At 40.1% G+C, this 19,936-nt stretch overlaps 1 protein-coding gene across 2 annotated transcripts in view; it reads right to left on the bottom strand.

Annotated features, from left to right (window-relative positions):
* The window catches only part of LOC115108488 (flavin-containing monooxygenase 5-like), a 29,107-nt gene extending 9,508 nt beyond the window's left edge, over positions 1–19,599 (bottom strand). Inside the window, exons 1-5 of one of the 2 annotated variants that reach the window (XM_029632873.2) lie at positions 19,489–19,599; positions 7,233–7,374; positions 5,772–5,960; positions 5,476–5,641; positions 5,097–5,239 (exon numbers count right to left, since the gene is read on the bottom strand). In XM_029632873.2, coding sequence (XP_029488733.1) covers positions 5,097–5,239; positions 5,476–5,641; positions 5,772–5,960; positions 7,233–7,364 — 630 coding nt within the window. In that variant the 5' untranslated portion in view covers positions 7,365–7,374; positions 19,489–19,599. Of the gene's footprint in view, positions 1–5,096; positions 5,240–5,475; positions 5,642–5,771; positions 5,961–7,232; positions 7,375–16,951; positions 17,030–19,488 lie in introns of those variants that run through there. The other variant, XM_029632872.2, reaches the window with a different exon arrangement.
* Positions 19,600–19,936: the final 337 nt, after the last annotated feature.

The raw sequence follows: 19,936 nt of genomic DNA, 5'->3' as shown, positions 1-19,936 counted from the left end.
CATACCCTCATAAAACTGACTATCCTACCGATCCTTGACTTCGGTGATGTCATTTACAAAATAGCCTCCAACTACTCAGCAAATTGGATGCAGTCTATCACAGTGCCATCCATTTCGTCACCAACGCCCCATATACTACCCACCACTGCAACCTGTATGCTCTCGTTGGCTGGCCCTCGGTTCATATTCCCCGCCAAAACCACTGGCTCCAGGTCATCTATAATTCTTTGCTAAGTAAAGCCCCGCCTTATCTCAGCTCACTGGTCACCATAGCAGCACCCACCCATAGCACTCGCTCCAGCAGGTATATTTCACTGGTCACGCCCAAAACCAATTCCTCCTTAGGCTGCCTTTCCTTCCAGTTCTCTGCTGCCAATGACTGGAACAAATTGCAAAAATCACTGAAGCTGGAGACTCATATCTCCCTCACTATCTTTAAGCATCAGCTAGAGCAGCTTACAGATAATTGCACCTGTACATAGCCCATCTGTAAATAGCACATCCAACTACCTCATCCCCATATTGTTATTTATTTAATATATTATTTTGCTCCTTTGCACCCCAGTAGCTCTACTTGCACATTCATCTGCTGCACATCTATCACGCCAGTGTTTATTTGCGAAATTGTAATTATTTCGCCACTACGGCCTATTTATTGCCTTACCTCCCTAATCTTACCTCATTTGCACACACTGTATATAGAGTTTTCTATTGTGTTATTAACTGTACGTTTATTCTATGTGTAACTCTGTGTTGTTGTTTGCCATACTGCTTCGCTTCATCTTGGCCAGGTCACAGTTGTAAATGAGAACTTGTTCTCAACTGGCTTACCTGGTTGAATAAAGGTGAAATAAATAAATACTGTACGTGGGAATGTCTTATGTCCATCCTACATGTAGTGTTGGTACATGGAATATTCCTCAACTGTATATATCATAAATTGCAAATATAAGTATTATGTTCAACAACTGACATTTTCAGATATTATTTTGACAAACACACTTTGGTGCTTACAATTCATTCTCGATTGTCATAGATTTGGTGGGCACTGTCATCTGGGATCTTTGTGATATGACTTTCTTTAAGCACGTACTGATGAAACTCACTTCATAATTTTTTCTTAAAGTCTACAAACGCTCTACATTTATTCACTCTGATAGGGTTGGATCCTATATGCTACTTTTATTATTGTCCTGTAAATGGTTCAGTGCCTATAATTTAAGCTGTGTGTGTGTGTGTGTGTGTGTGAAATGGGGCATAAAGGAAGTTACCTCTACTACTAAATTACTACTAGATTATAGTGATAAGGAAAACAGCCTACAAATTTGGCCTGTGTATTCATTTGCCTCTAACTAATCATAATTCCATTATTTTTACATAAAAAAAGAGAATACTTCAAAATGAGAAGATCCTGCCATGGAAAAGACGACTGTGTGGACATAAAGTGGAAAGGAGGGGAAATAACTCACCATGCAGCAGGACACCTTTAGCTGTGGGGTCTTTGTAAAGCAGGTTTGATAGTTATATTTTCAATAATGAATGGTTAGCTGTTATGTGACAATTAGGTCAAAAACTCTATTTTATATTTTGGTGTAGATGGCCAAGGAAGTTGCACAGAACTTCCAACATCCCCCCCCAAATTGACATGGAACCTTCAAAAACACCTGGAGCAACTGAGAAAATAATCTTTTGACAACAGAAGGCATGTAAGACAATTTATGATATAACACAATGGATGGCTAATTCGTCATACTACATTGATATTATTTATAATGTGTTACACTTTGTTTTGTTTTAGATTGGATGTTTTGCGGGGGTTCCATGCGCTGTAACTAGGAATGAAGATGAAATTGTTAAACAGAGTAAAGAACACAAACTGAAGTGCAGTCTTTGTTGTTGAAAATGTACACTATACCCCATCCACACTGAAGAGGCTCTGAAATGTACATCAACCAGGGATAAAGAGAAAGTTAACACTGAAATGTTTCATACTTAATTGAAGTTAAGTGTCTTGACATGTTGGAAAAGATTAAAAGGTCTACAATCTGTTTAATTTGTCAATATTATATTTTTATTCATTGATATACTGGCCACCATTACTGTGGTTACATGTTCAGTATACAGTGCCTTGCGAAAGTATTCGCCCCCCTTGAACTTTGCGACCTTTTGCCACATTTCAGGCTTCAAACAAAGATATAAAACTGTATTTTTTTGTGAAGAATCAACAACAAGTGGGACACAATCATGAAGTGGAACGACATTTATTGGATATTTCAAACTTTTTTAACAAATCAAAAACTGAAAAATTGGGTGTGCAAAATTATTCAGCCCCCTTAAGTTAATACTTTGTAGCGCCACCTTTTGCTGTGATTACAGCTGTAAGTCGCTTGGGGTATGTCTCTATCAGTTTTGCACATCGAGAGACTGACATTTTTTCCCATTCCTCCTTGCAAAACAGCTCGAGCTCAGTGAGGTTGGATGGAGAGCATTTGTGAACAGCAGTTCTTTCCACAGATTCTCAATTGGATTCAGGTCTGGACTTTGACTTGGCCATTCTAACACCTGGATATGTTTATTTTTGAACCATTCCATTGTAGATTTTGCTTTATGTTTTGGATCATTGTCTTGTTGGAAGACAAATCTCCGTCCCAGTCTCAGGTCTTTTGCAGACTCCATCAGGTTGTTTTCTTCCAGAATGGTCCTGTATTTGGCTCCATCCATCTTCCCATCAATTTTAACCATCTTCCCTGTCCCTGCTGAAGAAAAGCAGGCCCAAACCATGATGCTGCCACCACCATGTTTGACAGTGGGGATGGTGTGTTCAGGGTGATGAGCTGTGTTGCTTTTACGCCAAACATAACATTTTGCATTGTTGCCAAAAAGTTCAATTTTGGTTTCATCTGACCAGAGCACCTTCTTCCACATGTTTGGTGTGTCTCCCAGGTGGCTTGTGGCAAACTTTAAACGACACTTTTTATGGATATCTTTACGAAATGGCTTTCTTCTTGCCACTCTTCCATAAAGGCCAGATTTGTGCAATATACGACTGATTGTTGTCCTATGGACAGAGTGTCCCACCTCAGCTGTAGATCTCTGCAGTTCATCCAGAGTGATCATGGGCCTCTTGGCTGCATCTCTGATCAGTCTTCTCCTTGTATGAGCTGAAAGTTTAGAGGGACGGCCAGGTCTTGGTAGATTTGCAGTGGTCTGATACTCCTTCCATTTCAATATTATCGCTTGCACAGTGCTCCTTGGGATGTTTAAAGCTTGGGAAATCTTTTTGTATCCAAATCCGGCTTTAAACTTCTTCACAACAGTATCTCGGACCTGCCTGGTGTGTTCCTTGTTCTTCATGATGCCCTCTGCGCTTTTAACGGACCTCTGAGACTATCACAGTGCAGGTGCATTTATACGGAGACTTGATTACACACAGGTGGATTGTATTTATTATCATTAGTCATTTAGGTCAACATTGGATCATTCAGAGTTCCTCACTGAACTTCTGGAGAGAGAGTTTGCTGCACTGAAAGTAAAGGGGCTGAATCATTTTGCACGCCCAATTTTTCAGTTTTTGATTTGTTAAAAAAGTTTGAAATATCCAATAAATGTTGTTCCACTTCATGATTGTGTCCCACTTGTTGTTGATTCTTCACAAAAAAATACAGTTTTATATCTTTATGTTTGAAGCCTGAAATGTGGCAAAAGGTCGCAAAGTTCAAGGGGGCCGAATATTTCGCAAGGCACTGTATGTATTGACCAGCAAACCCACTGCAGCCTACCTCACCAGCTCACTCTCCATCCCTGTTTTGGACAATTAATAGCATGTACTTTGCCCTTTATGGTTGATATTAATGACGAAAGGAGATATAATCAGTCTCTCTCCTATTGTGTACCGCTGTTAAATACTGTGGAAAAATAATAAATAAATAAATAATTTTAAAAACAGGGAAAATAAGTACTGAGAACTACCAATTATTATAGATAAATATTAAAGGGTAAACACAACACTGGACTGAACCCCCTAATTGTCAAACTAATATTAAATGTACAACAATATAGAAGAGACATAACTAAAGGTTATGCAATATGGGTGTATATCCACCGCACGCTTCAGAGGTGTGTAATTGACATGACCAAGGAGCTATTGAAATTTAAAACATTAAAAAATGTACGTACACAAGAGTGTGCAATATAGAAGGGTACATTCTGCACCATGTTTGAAGTCAGTAGGTCACATGACCAAGGATGAGAAAAATTAATGTAAAAATGTGAGATGAAAATTGACAAACTAAAGGGTGTGCAATGTGAAGGCCCACTGAAGTCACATGTCCAAGGAGCTATTGAAATTGTACATCTTTTTTTTTAAATGTAAAATCTTGTGACATGAAAATGGACAAACTAAAGGGTGTGCAATATAGAAGGGTAGTCCATGGACATTCTGAACCTTGTTTGAGTGCAGTAGGTCATATGAAAAATTTAAATAAATCATTTGAAATAGTGCGACAAAAAATAAGTATGTGCAATGTGTGTCTATGCCATCGGGTTAGCTAGAACCAGTTCAAGTTTTAGGAATAATGGTTAAATAGCTATTGAAATTAGAACAATTTGATTTGTCACTATGTTGACGGTCCCGAAATGCTGTTGGTGGACGTAAGGAACATATCCAACCTGAAACGGTCTTTACCTCGGTTTTTAAAATTTGTTCACAGACTATTTAACACAGGAAATGTTTTATGATGAAATTGTCCCCATATGATGTGGGAGTGCATGCAGTTAAATGCTGCTGGGACAAAGTTACAAAATTAATTTTGAAGTGCATGAATTTAAATATGAAATGCTTTGCATTTACTATGTTACTTAACAATGATAGCTCCTTACAGAGCTGCTGCAATAAAGATGTTGACTCTCAGATGGCAATCACCTCACTTTCCCAATTTGCCAGTGGATACAGTTACCATTAGAATTATCGACAGTGAGAACGAATGGTGCTAGAGATTGCTTAGTCTCTTCCTGTTCATGATAGCTAGGAGTTTTGCAGAGAAATACTGCAAAACTAACTAAATAATTCCAGAAGAATCAGATGATTTCCCACTCACCTGCTCCGCTACTCTGCTGGCATCCACAGCGATGTCACCTCCAGAATTCCCGATCCCGACCACCACCACCCTCTTCCCCTGCAGCCCCTCAGCACTGCGATATTCCCAACTATGTAAGTACCTGCCCTCAAACTCCTCTATACCTGGGTGGATAAGAAAAACAAATGATAAATAATGATACACTATCATGGTAATTGATTAATGATGATAATTGAGCATATTATTCAAATTATAAGTTGTGAGGGCTATGACTGGAATATACACATGATGATGTATGTAAGAAGGATGTGAGTCTATATATCCAGTGATAGTAGCATATAAAATGGACAATACACAATGTCACCGGGGACTATGATAGCGACAGAGAGTTGACAGTTACCTGGGAAGTCTTTGAGAGGCAGGTGTGGTTGTGTAAAGTGACCGGTGCAGACCATCACAGCATCAAAGACCTGAGACTCCCTCTGACCTTCTGTCCTCTCTGTCTCCACCTCCCACTGGCCCGACACTGGGAAGTCTGGCCTCTGTCGCACACTCACCACAGTGGTCTGACACACACAGGTAGACAGGCAGACATGCAAGCACACACCACAAAATGAATCATTATTTACCATTGAAAGGAATCATAACATAAGATGACTGAATAAACATCAACTTCCTTCCTTCATGCCCCCTGACCTGGAAGACGATGTGCTTGAAGAGGTCAAAGGTCTCAGCGTAAAGTCGTAGGTAGATCAGCAGCTGGGAGTGGTGCATGTTGTTGGGCAGGTGAGCTGGAGGAGGGAAGTCGCTGTATGACATCATTTCCTTGGAGCTGTTGATGATGACTGACTGGTAGATGTTGGCCCTGCCTGGGTCTGGATGCTCCTAAAGGACAAGGACACCGACTAAGGATATGCTCCAATAGACACACAACTTATAACACCTGGCAAGTTTATTTGGTAAATATTTTCTTAACTCTTCTTGAACTGCACTGTTGGTTAAGGGCTTGTAAGTAAGCAGTTCACGGTAAGGTCAACACTTGTTGTATTCTGCGCATGTGACAAAGTTTGATTTGAAGGGCGCATCCAAATTGTTACGACTGTTATCCTCCTTACGGCCCATTAACAAACAACTTTGTTAAATATGATTTACCTTTGTCAAAACTATTAATTAATGTTAATTCTATGTCGAGGAAAATTATTTAAAAAATATAAACGTTTGTTTTCACATAGTATAAGCACTCGGAAGCGGACATTATTTAGCATATTCTCAGAGAATGACTGGCGGTGTTAGCTAGCTAGCTTTGGGACAAAATATTGCAAATATCGTAATGTTATCTATACAGAAAACATTTTGAACACGGTTTTAGTCTTCATTGATATTCTGTGTCTAACATTGCCATTCAAGCATTGATCTTTGATTAGGATACAGCCTCTAAGTATAACGACCATTTGATACAGTCTAATATGCTAACTAGCTATCACCGTCAATCATTCTCTATGAGAATGCTAACTAACGTCAGCTTCCGAGTGTAAAACAAACTTTCACATTTTTTCAATCATTTTCCGAAAAGAGTAAACACATCTTCCAAATTCTGTGCAAGTTTCGACCAATTTAATTAATATTTTATGAAGTTTTGCTTGTTTGTGAATGGGCTGGAAGTAGAACAATCACGTTCGATCAGGAACGTGTCATCACTAGTTACCACAACGACAAAGTCATAAACCCTGCCTATTTCTACAATCTCTCTTCTTAAAAATGTACTTTAAACCTAACCACCGTAACACTAACCACACTGCTAACCTTTAGCCTAACCGTAAACTTAAATTATGACCAGAAAGCACATTTGTTTTCATTCATGTTTTCTTTGTGGGTGTGATAACTAGTGGAAACCCAGGAACTAGGTCAAGTGAATAGACCCCTTATAAATGTGTCCAATGCATTAGATATTGGAACAAAGCCTGGGTAATCTATGATGCATACACTTTAGATATTGAAACAGAGCCAGTGTCATTTATATTGGATATTGAAATCTCCAGCAGTAGTGGGCAATCCCAAAACTCCATATAGGTACACTCACACGTACGTATGCGCACACACACACACAGAGTAGATTAGTGTTGATCAGGCATCAGGTTCCTCACCCATTCCACTCACCTTAAACCTCCACAGCCCTCCGATGTCTTCACTGCTCTCAAAGCAGGTGGGCTCCAGACCCTCATCCAGACAGCTCTTGATGCTGGTCAGACCTGAGGGACCTGCCCCGATCACTGCTACTGTACGCACCATTATGATGAAACTACAGAGAGAGAGAGAGAGAGAGAGAGAGAGAGAGCAATGTTTGTACCATTGGAATAACTACAACTCATTTACAATATCACACTCACCTGGAGAAAGACTGACAGTGGTGTAAATCACTTCATAATTTCCTCAAAGTTTGTACCGACAGATGTAGCTTATTGAATAGCCTCAAACACCAAGTTAGGCATACTTCATTTCAAAATTCATTATCATGAGTGATGACTCATGTCCAAACTGCATCTGCATGCCATTCATTTGATCTCAATCAGTTTCATGGATGGGAATATGCATTTAGCTATTCTTGAATTACTCTTTCGTGAGTGATTTAGAGCAGATGGCATTAAAAACTATTAGACTTTCTTGTATTTTATTTCAATCAAAGCATGTGACCGACCGGCTCCAAACCGGTCTTATCTAGAAACATTTGGAACTGTCTTTTACATTGGATAAAAGTAGAGATTCAGAGCTCCAAAATGCTATATCATACACTACAGTTGAGGAACAATGGGAAAGTCATTTTGGTTTGAAAGTTGATCAACTTGAAAACTTTTTTTATTTTGTAAAATGGCCTTTGAATGTTTTGGTACTACTATTGAAGAGCCTTCTACAATCATTCAACATCGTTCACACCCTCTTAAGCTTTAGCACCGCGCCCACCTCTAAGGGTTGAGCCGAGCGTTCTGTACGAACAGAAGTCAAGCACCCAAGCTAACTTGCTAGCTACTTCCAGACACAAATGACAGAACATCTCACTGAACATTACTCGTCCTGGCAAAGCTGGTTAGGCTGTTATGTTATCTAGAGTGTTGGTGACTGCAACTGTGCTGTCAGATTGTCAGTTCGTAATTCAAAACGTGTGGCTTTCGGAAAGTTCAACGCGCACTCCGGACACTCTGGCCGATGAGTAGGGTTGATCCAAATGTTCTGGCCTCACAACGGCAGTAATAAACAAAGACATGTAAAAAAAAGTCTACATAGAAATCTCAGTATATCACAAACATATTATTTCTGTCTGTAGACGTGGAGGTCCGTCAATCAGGGATTCAGTTCAGTTTGTGGTTCAGCGCATTGTTCCTTGGTGCTTCTGAGTCCCCCCTCTCGCTCGGTTTCCACACCCAAGCTTACTGGCCAACATTGGCTAGCTTGCTAACTACTTCCAGACACATGAGAGAACACCCCACTCTGACCATTACTTGCCCTAGCAGAGCTGGTTATGTTGTTTTGATGTTATCCAGAGCGTTGGTGACTAACTTTGCTGCAAATATCCTAAGCAGGGCTACAGCAACTTCCAGAGGCGGTCAGGCTCCTTGGGCTTTTCAGTGGCCACTCTGGTTTTGGGGTCTTTGGCAGAATGGTGTCACATATCATTCTGGGTTCCACTGCGTGAGAGGGGGTCCGTGGAGTTTTATGAACATCAATGCAGACGCAGTGAATTTGGATCATAGATACCGTTGGTGTGAGAAAGTTAATCTGTTTAAACCCCGTCACACTCCGCCGAGCTGCAGATTTTCCCCCCACAATCTTATTGGCCAAACTTGTCAAGCCTGACGGGCCTCCGCAGTACACACACACACATAGCCTACAGTTCTTCATAAGTCTCGCCACTGTCAGAGAAAAGACACTGCCACTTACCTACCTTTAGGATGCTATACATATTTATTTGGTTTGCCATTCAGCATGGGATTTTATTGGCAATTAAATATAATTTAGAATTTATCAAAATACATTTTCCAAAAATAGTTTTACCAGCTCCGAAAAAGTGAGGGAGCACCACTACACTCCTGGACACTAGGAACCCTGCACATGCAGGAGAGGGTCATTTCCAGACCAGATCAGTGCCTGATTGGTTAGTGGGAATGGCACCGTTTCTGGAGGATGGTCACGAAAAATGTCCAGCTAAGAGACAAAGTTTATGACCCCTTGACCATAGGCCCTGGTGGGGCAGTGGAGTGACTTCTGGTGGGGGGGGGGGAAGTGGACTGAGGTGTGAAATGGGGAATTCAAGGCTTTTTTCCCCATTTATTTGGTGTTGGTGTTATTTTAACCATGTTTTGCATTTCTCTGAAAGCACCATTTCTTTAGAACTTCACAGATTGGATTTAAAATCCAAACACCATTGTCAATCAATGATTGGCTTAGTAACTCAGCTATTTACAGCGTATTCAGAAAGTATTCAGACCCCTTCTCTTTTTTCTACATTTTGTTACATTAGCCTTATTCTAAAATTGATTGAATTGTTTTTTCCCCCCTCAATCTGCACATTAGACCCCATAATGGACAAAGCAAAAACAGTTTTTTATACATTCGCTGAAATATCACATTTCTATAAGTTTTAGACCCGTTGCTATGACTCGAAATTGAGCTCAGGTGCATCCTGTTTCCACAGTAGCCTTCATCATTCTTAATTGGAAGAATTTAGAACCACCAAGACTCTTCCTAGAGCTGTCCGCCCGGGCAAACTGAGCAATCGGGGGAGAAGGGCCCCGATCAGGGAGGTGACCAAGAACACGATGGTCAATCTGACAGAGCTCCAGAGTTCTGCAGTGGAGATGGTTGTCCTTCTGGAAGGTTCTCCCATCTATGCAGCACTCCACCAATCAGGCCTTTATGATAGAGTGGCCAGACGGAAGTCACTCCTCAGTAAAAGGCACATGACAGCCTGCTTGGAGTTTACAAAAGGCCCCTAGAGGAATCTCAGACCATGAGAAACAATATTCTCTGGTCTGATGAAACCATGATTGAACTCTTTAGCCTGAATACCAAGCGTCACATCTGGAGGATGGCACCATCCCTACGGTGAGCCATGGTGGTGGCAGCATCATGCTGTCGGGATGTTTTTCAGCAGCAGGGATGGGAAAATAGTCAGGATCGAGGCAAAGATGACCAGAACAAAGTACAGAGAAATCCTTGATGAAAACCTGCTCCAGAGCGCTCAGGATCTCAGACTGGGGAAGGTTCTCCTTCCAACAGGACAACGACACTAAGCACACAGCCAAGACAACGCAGGAGTGGCTTCGGGACAAGTCTCTGAATGGCCCAGCCAGAGCCCGGACTTGAACCCGATCCAACCTGACAGAGCTTGAGAGGATCTGCAGAGAAGAAATGGGAGAAACTCCCCAAATACAGGGGTGCCAAGCTTGTAGCGTCATACCCAAGGATACTCGGCTGTAATCGCTGTCAAAAGTGCTTTAACAAAGTACTGAGTAAAGGGTCTGAATAGTTATGTAAATGTGATATAGAAATGTGCAAACATTTCTAAAAACCTGTTTTTGCATTGTCATTATTGAGTATTGTGTGTAGATTGATGAGGGGGGAAAACTATTAAATCAATTTTTGAACAAGGCTGTAAAATAACAAAATGTGGAAAAAGTCAAGTTGTCTGAATACTTTCCGAATGCACTGTGAGTTTGAGTCAGTCTATACTGTAACTTCACATTAATCTATATATTTTCCCCTTTAATCAATGGATGTACACCTCAAACTAAATGCTATCTACAGACAGAAGCAGCAGTTATGTGGATGTGAACTTTGGTCTAGTTAAACGTTTTTACAGCTCCTGGCCTGGTCTCCACTCCTTGAGGGCATGAGGCAGTGGGAGAGCAGGGGACGGTAAGGGGTAATTCAGTACATATTACTGAATACTTTAAAGGGCTTTTTTCTATGAAGAACCCATTCATCAGGGTTAGTTATCAGAATCTTTGCTTTAATCCTCTAAAAATGTTCTTCCTTGAACTCTATGAAGGGTGCAAAGCCTTATTTGCATATTTACCAGTGTACCTTTCGAGTGATCTCGGTGGCCTTGTGGTTAGAGTGTCCGCCCTGAGATTGGAAGGTTCAGAGTTCCATCCTTGACTGAGTCATACCAAAGACAGTAAAAATGGGACCCTCTGCTTGGCACTTAGCTATAGATAGATTGGGGGGGTAAGGCACTGTGCCAAGGGGGTGTATGTGTACATCACGCTACAGAAACAGGAGATCGGCTCCTGCTCATATGAGCTGTTCCGGGCTCGCACAAGCCAAGGGTACTTACTTAACTTTGAGTGAATTGTAGAGTTACTGTGTTTGTTGGTGACAGCGACATGGTTGTTGCATTCAATGGCCTTCACCAAGTGAGAACCTAAATGAATTGTCATTAAAACTTCTTAGGGCCGAAATCCCGCTAACGGGATCGATATGACAACAGCCAGTGAAAGTGCAGGGCGCCAAATTCAAAACCAGAAATCCCATAATTAAAATTCCTCAAACATAGAAGTATTTCACACCATTTAAGATACACTTCTTGTTAATCCCACCAGTGTCCAATTTCAAATAGGCTTTACGGCGAAAGCACCACAAATGATTATGTTAGGTCAGAGCCAAGTCACAGAAAAACAGCCATTTTTCCAGTCAAAGAGGAGTCACAAAAAAGAGATAATCACTAACCTTTGATGATCATCAGATGACACCCATAGGACTTCATGTATGTTTTGTTCGATAAAGTTCATATTTATATAAAAAGAATCTCCGTATACATTGGCATGTGATGTTCAGTAGTTCCAAAAACATCTGGTGATTTTGCAGAGAGCCACACCAATTTACAGAAATACTCATTATAAATGTTGATGAAAATACAAGTGTTATGCATGGAACTTTAGATACACTTCTCCTTAATGCAACTGCTGTGTCAGATTTCAAAAAAGCTTTACGGAAAAAGCAAACCATGCTATAATCTGAGTACGGTGCTCAGAGACCAAACAAGCCAAAAAGATATATTGTGCAGTCAACATTAGTCAGAAATAGCATTGTAAATATTCACTTACCTTTGATGATCTTCATCAGAATGCACTCCCAGGAATCCCAGTTCCACAATAAATGTTTGTTTTGTTCGATAATGTTCATCATTTATGTCCAAAGAGCTATTTTTGTTAGCGCATTTTATAAACAAATCCAAAGTCACGAAGCACGTTCACTAGGTGCAGACAAAATATCAAAACGTTCCATTACAGTCCTTAGAAACATGTCAAACGATGTATAGAATCAATCTTTAGGATGTTAACATAAATCTTCAATAATGTTCCAACCGGAGAATTCCTTTGTCTGTAGAAATGCAATGGAACGCGAGCTACCTCTCACGTGAACGAGCGTCATGAGCTCAAAGCATTCTGCCAGACCTGACTCATTCCCCTCTCATTCACCCCACTTTACAGTAGAAGCATCAAACTAGGTTCTAAAGACTGACATCTAGTGGAAGCCTTAGGAAGTGCAACACGACCAATATCCCACTGTATCTTCGATAGGCAAAGAGTTGAAAAACTACAAACCTCGGATTTCCCACTTCCTGGTTGGATTTCTTCTCAGGTTTTTGCCAGCCACATGAGTTATGTTATACACAGACATCATTCAAACAGTTTTAGAAACTTCAGAGTGTTTTCTATCCAAATATGCATATAATAGCAACTGGGACTGAGTAGCAGGCAGTTTACTCTGGGCACCTTATTCAGCCAAGCTACTAAATACTGCCCCCAGCCATAAGAAGTTAAACTCTTTATGATAATACATGACATATATCATAATGCCTAACTTTGACGGTCTAGTTTTACCCAAACACACTGGTCAAAACTTCTGGTTTGCAGGCCACATCAGACATGCAAGTCACATTATGCTCACTTGCAAGTGATGTTTTTTTTGCTATTGGAATTCCAGAGTGAGGATACCCAACAATTGGAATGTTTAACCCCCACACAACCTGCAGTTGAAATGACTGCAAAGGTAGGGAGGATTTAGAAATGAGACTACTTAAACCATCTAAACTGGAACAACCATCTCAGTAACAGGGTGCAATAAATCCAACTACTCACAGATAGGAATAGTTTAGAAACATGCATGTTATTGTTTGTTTGAGAAGCATAAGATGAATCCATCAATGTAGCTGTCAAGCACAGATATTGAAACAAATTATTCAAAAATCAACCTCCAGAAATATGATAATGATGGGTGTGTTTGAGTATTTCTAAGTGTGTTACTCTACAGAGTAACAATGACCCAATCACACTCAACTCTGGTTATTAACACCAACACTGGGGTTATTTTACACCACTTAATTGAACTCCTGAATCAACACTGAAAAGTCACTAGGAAACACTTGCCAATTTGCTGTGTACAAATACTGTATTCCCATGTAGGTACAGTTAAAAACGCACATCTTTAAAAACAAACTTTGTAAAAATCCAAAAAACTTCACAGATCTTCATTGTAAAGGGTTTAAACACTGTTTACCATGCTTGTTCAATGAACCATAAACAATTAATGAACATGCACCTGTGGAACGGTCGTTAAGACACTAACAGCTTACAGACAGTAGGCAATTAAGGTCGCAGTTATGAAAACTTAGGACACTAAAGAGGCCTTTCTACTGACTCTGAAAAACACCAAAAGAAAGATGCCCAGGGTCCCTGCTCATCTGTGTGAACGTGCCTTACACGGATCCCAAACCGGCTGCGCGTGTGCCATCATGCATCATTTCAATGAAATGACATTGAAACAACTTGGAATAGACATTGAATTGACTTCTGTGCCCAGTGGGAAGAGAAGGACAGGGAGGGTCTAGGGTAACAAAAATGTTGATGTGAGCCAAAGAGAACGGAACATGGCAGAGAGCCAAAACACATATTTCCTGGAAATCCTATAGAGCATGGGAACGATCGCTGTAAAGCTGCTCAACTCTCAGTAACACAGCATGATAAGACATGTTCCACGAATAGAGTGCCTTTATTTTACACTCAATTTAACAGCTGGATCACGTACATCTACGCTTTAACTTAACCTCTCTGGTACAAGCACCTCGGCAACAGCCAGTGAAATTGCAGGGCGCCAAATTCAAAACAGAAATCCCATAATTAAAATTCCTTAAACATACAAGTATTTTACACCATTTTAAAGATGCACTTCTTGTAAATCCAGCCACAGTGTCCGTTTTCAAATAGGCTTTACCGCGAAAGCTCAACAAACGATTATGTTAGGTCAGCACCTGGTCACAGAAAACCATACAGCCATTTTCCAGCCAAGGCTAGTCAGAAATAGCGATTAAATTAATCACTCAACTTTGATCTTCATCAGATGGCACTCACAGGACTTCATATTACACAATGAATGTGCGTTTTGTTCGATAGTTAATCTTTATGTCCAAAAACCTCCTTTGAAATTGGTGTGTTATGTTCAGAAATGCATCGTCTCAAACATCCGATGAAAGTGCAGAGAGCCACATCAAATAACAGAAAAACTCATCATAAACATTGATAAAAGATACAAGTGTTAAACATACGAATACATATAAACTTCTCAATGCATTAATGCAACTGCTTTGTCAGATTTCAAAAAGGCTTTACGGCAAAAGCACACTTTGCGATTATGTTAGTCGCAGCTCCTAGCCACAGAAACCCATACAGCCATTTTCCAACCAAGGAGAATGTCACAAAAGTCAGAAATAGCATTGAAATTAATCACTTACCTTGAATGATCTTCATCTGGTGGCACTCCCAGGTCTCCATGTTAGACAACAAATGTTTGTTTTGTTCGATAAAGTTCTCTATGTCCAAATACCTCCGTTTTGTTGGTGCGTTTAGTTCAGAAATCCAAAGGCACAATACGCACTCTCAACACCAAGACGAAAAGTCAAAAGTACAATAAATGATAGTAGAAACATGTCAAACAATGTTTAAAATCGATCCTCAGGTTGTTTTTGTCATAAATAATAAATCATATTTCAACCGTACAAAAGCTTTGTCAATGGAAAGGGTAAACAAGAAATGTGCGCTCCCGATCACGTGCTTGGTTCATGGATGGAAATTTCCACTGTCCTCTCATTGAAAGTGGTGTACCTCCCTCATTTTTCAGAGTAAAAGCCTGAAACAATGCCTAAAGACTGGTCACATGTTGAGGAAGCCATAGAGATCGTGAACTGGGTCCTAAGTCTTTGTATGGTGGATAGGCTTTCAATGGAAAAACAGCCTTTCAAAATAATAGTACCTCCTGGCTGGATTTTCACCTGCCATATCAGTTCTGTTATACTCACAAACATTATTTTAACAGTTTTGGAAACTTTAGTGTTTTCTATCCAAATCGACTAATTATATGCATCTCCTAGCTTATGGGCCTGAGTAGCAGGCAGTTTAATTTGGGCACGCTTTTCATTCGGAGGTGAAAATACCACCTGCCCAAGACAGGTTAACCATGTCAAAAATGATAATATTAGTGTTACCCTGTTACCCATACATAGAAAGGCTAGACGTTTTTTTTACAATGTTTTTGTTGCCCCTCCCTTTTGCACACAACAAGCATCCATTCCCCCTGTCACAAGGGAAGGTATGGCTAATTTTAAAATGCTACTTTAATTGTCACCCATTATAGGTCATTTTTTGTAATTTAGCCTCTGGAGATGGAAAAACATGTTATGAAGTTGCGCATGTGCTCTTTATGACAATGTAAAAAGTTTTAAATAAATAAAATGTACAAAATTATACTACCAATATGAGTGAGTCAATCAGGAGGCCACAGAAGGGTATAAACATAAAATAATACAGTATATTACAAATACCTATGACTAATGCCACTTTCACATGTTAGTCGGAACTAGGAAACTGACATTTCTGACTTGCTAACTTGCTGTAGAAAGATGATCCTGAGTTTCCCACTTGGGAGGTATCAGAATCCTGAGTGGCTCAGTGGTCTAAGGCACTTCATCGCAGTGCTAGAGGCATCCCTACCGACCCGGATTCGATCCCGGGCTGTATCATAACCGGCCGTGAATCCCATACCAAAAGGAAGAGCTACGCAAATATGTTAATTTTAAGGGTCGTAGCCAAACCTGTGCCCCTGATTGGTTAGTGCCACTGTTTCTAGGGGATGGTCACAAAATGTCCAACTAGGAGCAAAAGTTTATTCCCCCCTGACTATAGGCCCATAATAGGGGGATGGGCAGTAGTGAGATGGTGATGAGAGAATGTAAACCCTATTTTAACCCTGCAGGAGTGGCTATGTTTACTGAAAAATAGTAATTAGCATGTCTCTGAAGGCACTGTTTCTTTAGAACTTCACTAATAGGCGTTTTAATCCATACACCATTGTCAGTCAATGATTCACTTTGAGACCTACATCTATTTAAGAGTGCTTGATTCGATCAGAAGAACACAGAAAGGAATAAATAGAAAATTATACATGTAATCAAAAATACCTGACTTCAAACTGAACAATAAGAACCTCTAGAAACAAAGTATCTGCCTCTTCAGTGAATAAGGAACACAGAGATCCATGAACATGTTTTATTAGTCTTTCATGTAATCAGTGTCTCAGGAAGATTTGCAATATAAATACCGTGCTTTTGTTTCCCCAGAAAATGTAAAAGGGAGAGTTGCTCACCCATTGTTCTGGTTAGATTTTTTTTCATAAAAAGCATGAAACATGCAGCCTGTTCCCGTTAAATGTCCGCTTGTGGGATCTGGTGGATTCGCGAGGCTATGATACGTCATCGATCAACACACACACACAAAAAAACGTTTTTTTTCAGTAAACATTGATGATGATGTGGAAGTTGTGCTTACCTCGCTATTCCAGTGGACACCGGTTGAAATGAGCCCAAGCTACAAACCCCAGAGATCTTTCTCTCTTCCACCCCTCCCCCCAATTCTTCCAGCCCCTTGTCACTGAAACCAGCGCTGATTGGTTCATTTCACTAGCCGTGTGTCTGTGGAACAATTATGATTGGTCAACTGTGGCTGATTAATCAACTGAGTGACTCAAATCAAGAGAGGAGAAAAAAGGCTGGATATAGCCTACAAGAGTACAAACTAGAGGATAGAGGCTACATAAAAAAATAACTAATATTGACGTGTATTTTTGGACATTTGTAGTATTTACTACAGTGTTTTTGTATGGATAATACTGTAGTATTTACTATAGTATTCTACAGTATATTACAGTTTACAACAGAATTCTATAGTAAGTAATTGTAATATTCTATAGTAAACTTTACTATTTTTTCATGTGGGCAGTTATGAAGGATGGTTTAATTCAATTTAAGCAGGGAGTCCAATTGAGATCAAGGTCTCTTTTTCAAGAGAGCACTGCATGATAAGATCAGCAGCAATTACACAAAAATGTTAGACACAGATACTACAATCAAGGGAGCAGAATAAGAAACACACATTTTTTATAAATACAAAACAATTATAAACTAGAAAATGACATTTCCTGAAGTAAATGTGTGTGCTTTTGCGTTGTAGTCTTGAAGTACGCTGAAACGGATCAAGAGCAGTGGCAAATCCAAATGTTGCCTTTGAAGTCTATGGAGCTTTTATGCAAATGTAATGGTCATAGTTCAAAATGTATAGATAGTGAAGGGTTGGCTGAGGACACACTTGATTGATCTTTATAAGGCCATATCAGGACATGTTCAGTATAACCTGTAATTTTCCATTCTGTTTAAGCTGTATTTTTCCACTGAGATAATAAAATGTTAGCGGGCCTTTCTCTGCTGGACACTAGCCAGGTAATGCACACTTGTTTTTAAAATTATAATTTTGTGTGGTTGCTTATGGAGCCTCTTCCAGGCACCAGCTCATTATATCCAATGTCATTCTGTGAATATTCCCTTTGAAACTTATCAGTCTCATATTACCCAAAGTCTGTAATATTGCATGTATACGTCATTCAAAATTACTATATAAACCCTGAGACTCAGAACAATCATTTGCCTTGGAGCCTATAGGGCCTTTGAGACATTTGGCTCAGCCATCTTAGCAAATTGCATCAGGCCTCTGTTGGGACATTAAATACATTTTCAGAAACTTGATGACTCATCTGAATTGTCGCCTTTAACACAGAATTCTCCCCCCTAAGCCTTCAATAGTATCAAAAGCATTTTGACAAGCAATGTACAATGCATTTGGAAAGTATTCAGACCCCTTTACTTTTTCCACATTTTGTTGCGTTACAGCCTTATTCTAAAATGGATCAAATATTTTTTTGCAGGAGTGGCTTCGGGAGAAGTCTCTGAATGTCCTTGAGTGGCCCAGCCAGAGCCCGGACTTGAACATTTCTGGAGAGACCTGAAAATAGCTGTGCAGTGACGCTCCCCATTCAACCTGACAAAGCTTGAGAGGTTCTGCAGAGAAGAATGGGAGAAACTCCCCAAATACAGGTGTGCCAAGCTTGTAGCGTCATACCTAAGACTCAAGGCTGTAAACGCTGCCTAAGATGCTTCAACAAAGTACTGAGTAAAGGGTTTGAATACTTATGTAAATTGTAATATCAGTTTATTTTTTAATACATTTGCAAAAATGTCTAAAAACCTGTCATTGTGGAAAAAGTCAAGCGGTCTGAATACTTTCAGAATGCACTGTACGTTGAGTCAGTCTGCACATTTAAAGTTGGTTTGGCGTTTAAAACTAGTCATGGCACAATGTTTACCATGTTAAAGCCCCCATGCAGTCTTTCTAATTGTATTTTTAAATCACTGCATGTACAATACATCACTGTGGCCTATTTCATTAAAACAAATGTATTTCCCTGAGCCTCTTTTTGACCTTGAAATGCTCAGTCTGTGGGCATGTTGATACAAATTGTAGTATACAGTATTTACACGCACAGCCCTGAATGGCGGAGAGGATCGTCTAGACCAGGGGTAAGTAACTAGATTCAGCCGTAGGCTGATTTTTGTGGGAGTGGATAGTCTGTTCCACAGCCCCTGATGTCACAACTGCACTGAAACAGGTGGTCTCTAGACCCTCAGTCAGAAAGCTCTTGATGCTGGTCAGACCTGAGGAACCTGCCCCAATCACACACACGCTTAGACATACCGTCCGTCTGTCTGTAGAGGGTGGGAGACATAGGACAACACTATAGAAGGCAGATGACAGACACTCTAGTTCAGTTTCCACTGAGCCTACAGAGACACAATTGCATCACCACACAGATCCGTTATCGTTCCTCTGTCTCTACTGGCAGCTTATACCAACAACTGTCCAACTCACTCTACCAACAGAATCACACCTCAGAAAATGTAGATAATTTCATAAACCTGAATAACAATGCAAACTAATCTAAAATCAGTTGGCTGTCACCCATAGATTGTACTCACCTGGTCCAGTGAGTGGATCAAGAAACCTGTGTCTTGCCTGTATATACTACCTGTTTATTACCTGTGCTAGATGGTGTGGAAAAATTCTAAACTCCCAGAACCCAGGTTTTTGTGTAACCCCAGTCTATAATGTAGTCTGAGTGAGTGAGAAGGACTTTGCTCCCTGTTAACTAAAACTCTGTCAGATGCAGGTCATAGTTTGATACCCCACGGATAGCCCTTATCATGACTCCAATTCCATTACATTGGCTCATTGGACGTCCCCTGCAGCCTTGTGAGTGAAATGTCCCGACACAAATATGCCTCTCACACGACAGTTTTGGAAACATTTGCAACTTAACTTTTCATATGAACGAGAAAGATTATTTCTTGCTGGTATGAAAGTTAAGATACAAAGGTTTCCAAAACCGTATCATTGATGTTTCTAAATGTTAAAACACAGCTTCGG

Source organism: Oncorhynchus nerka, linkage group LG24 (genome assembly GCF_034236695.1).
Source record: "Oncorhynchus nerka isolate Pitt River linkage group LG24, Oner_Uvic_2.0, whole genome shotgun sequence".
In the NCBI taxonomy this organism is placed as follows: domain Eukaryota; kingdom Metazoa; phylum Chordata; class Actinopteri; order Salmoniformes; family Salmonidae; genus Oncorhynchus; species Oncorhynchus nerka.
The sequence above is the reverse complement of the archived record's forward strand: the minus strand, read 5'-3'. Positions and strand labels throughout refer to the sequence as shown.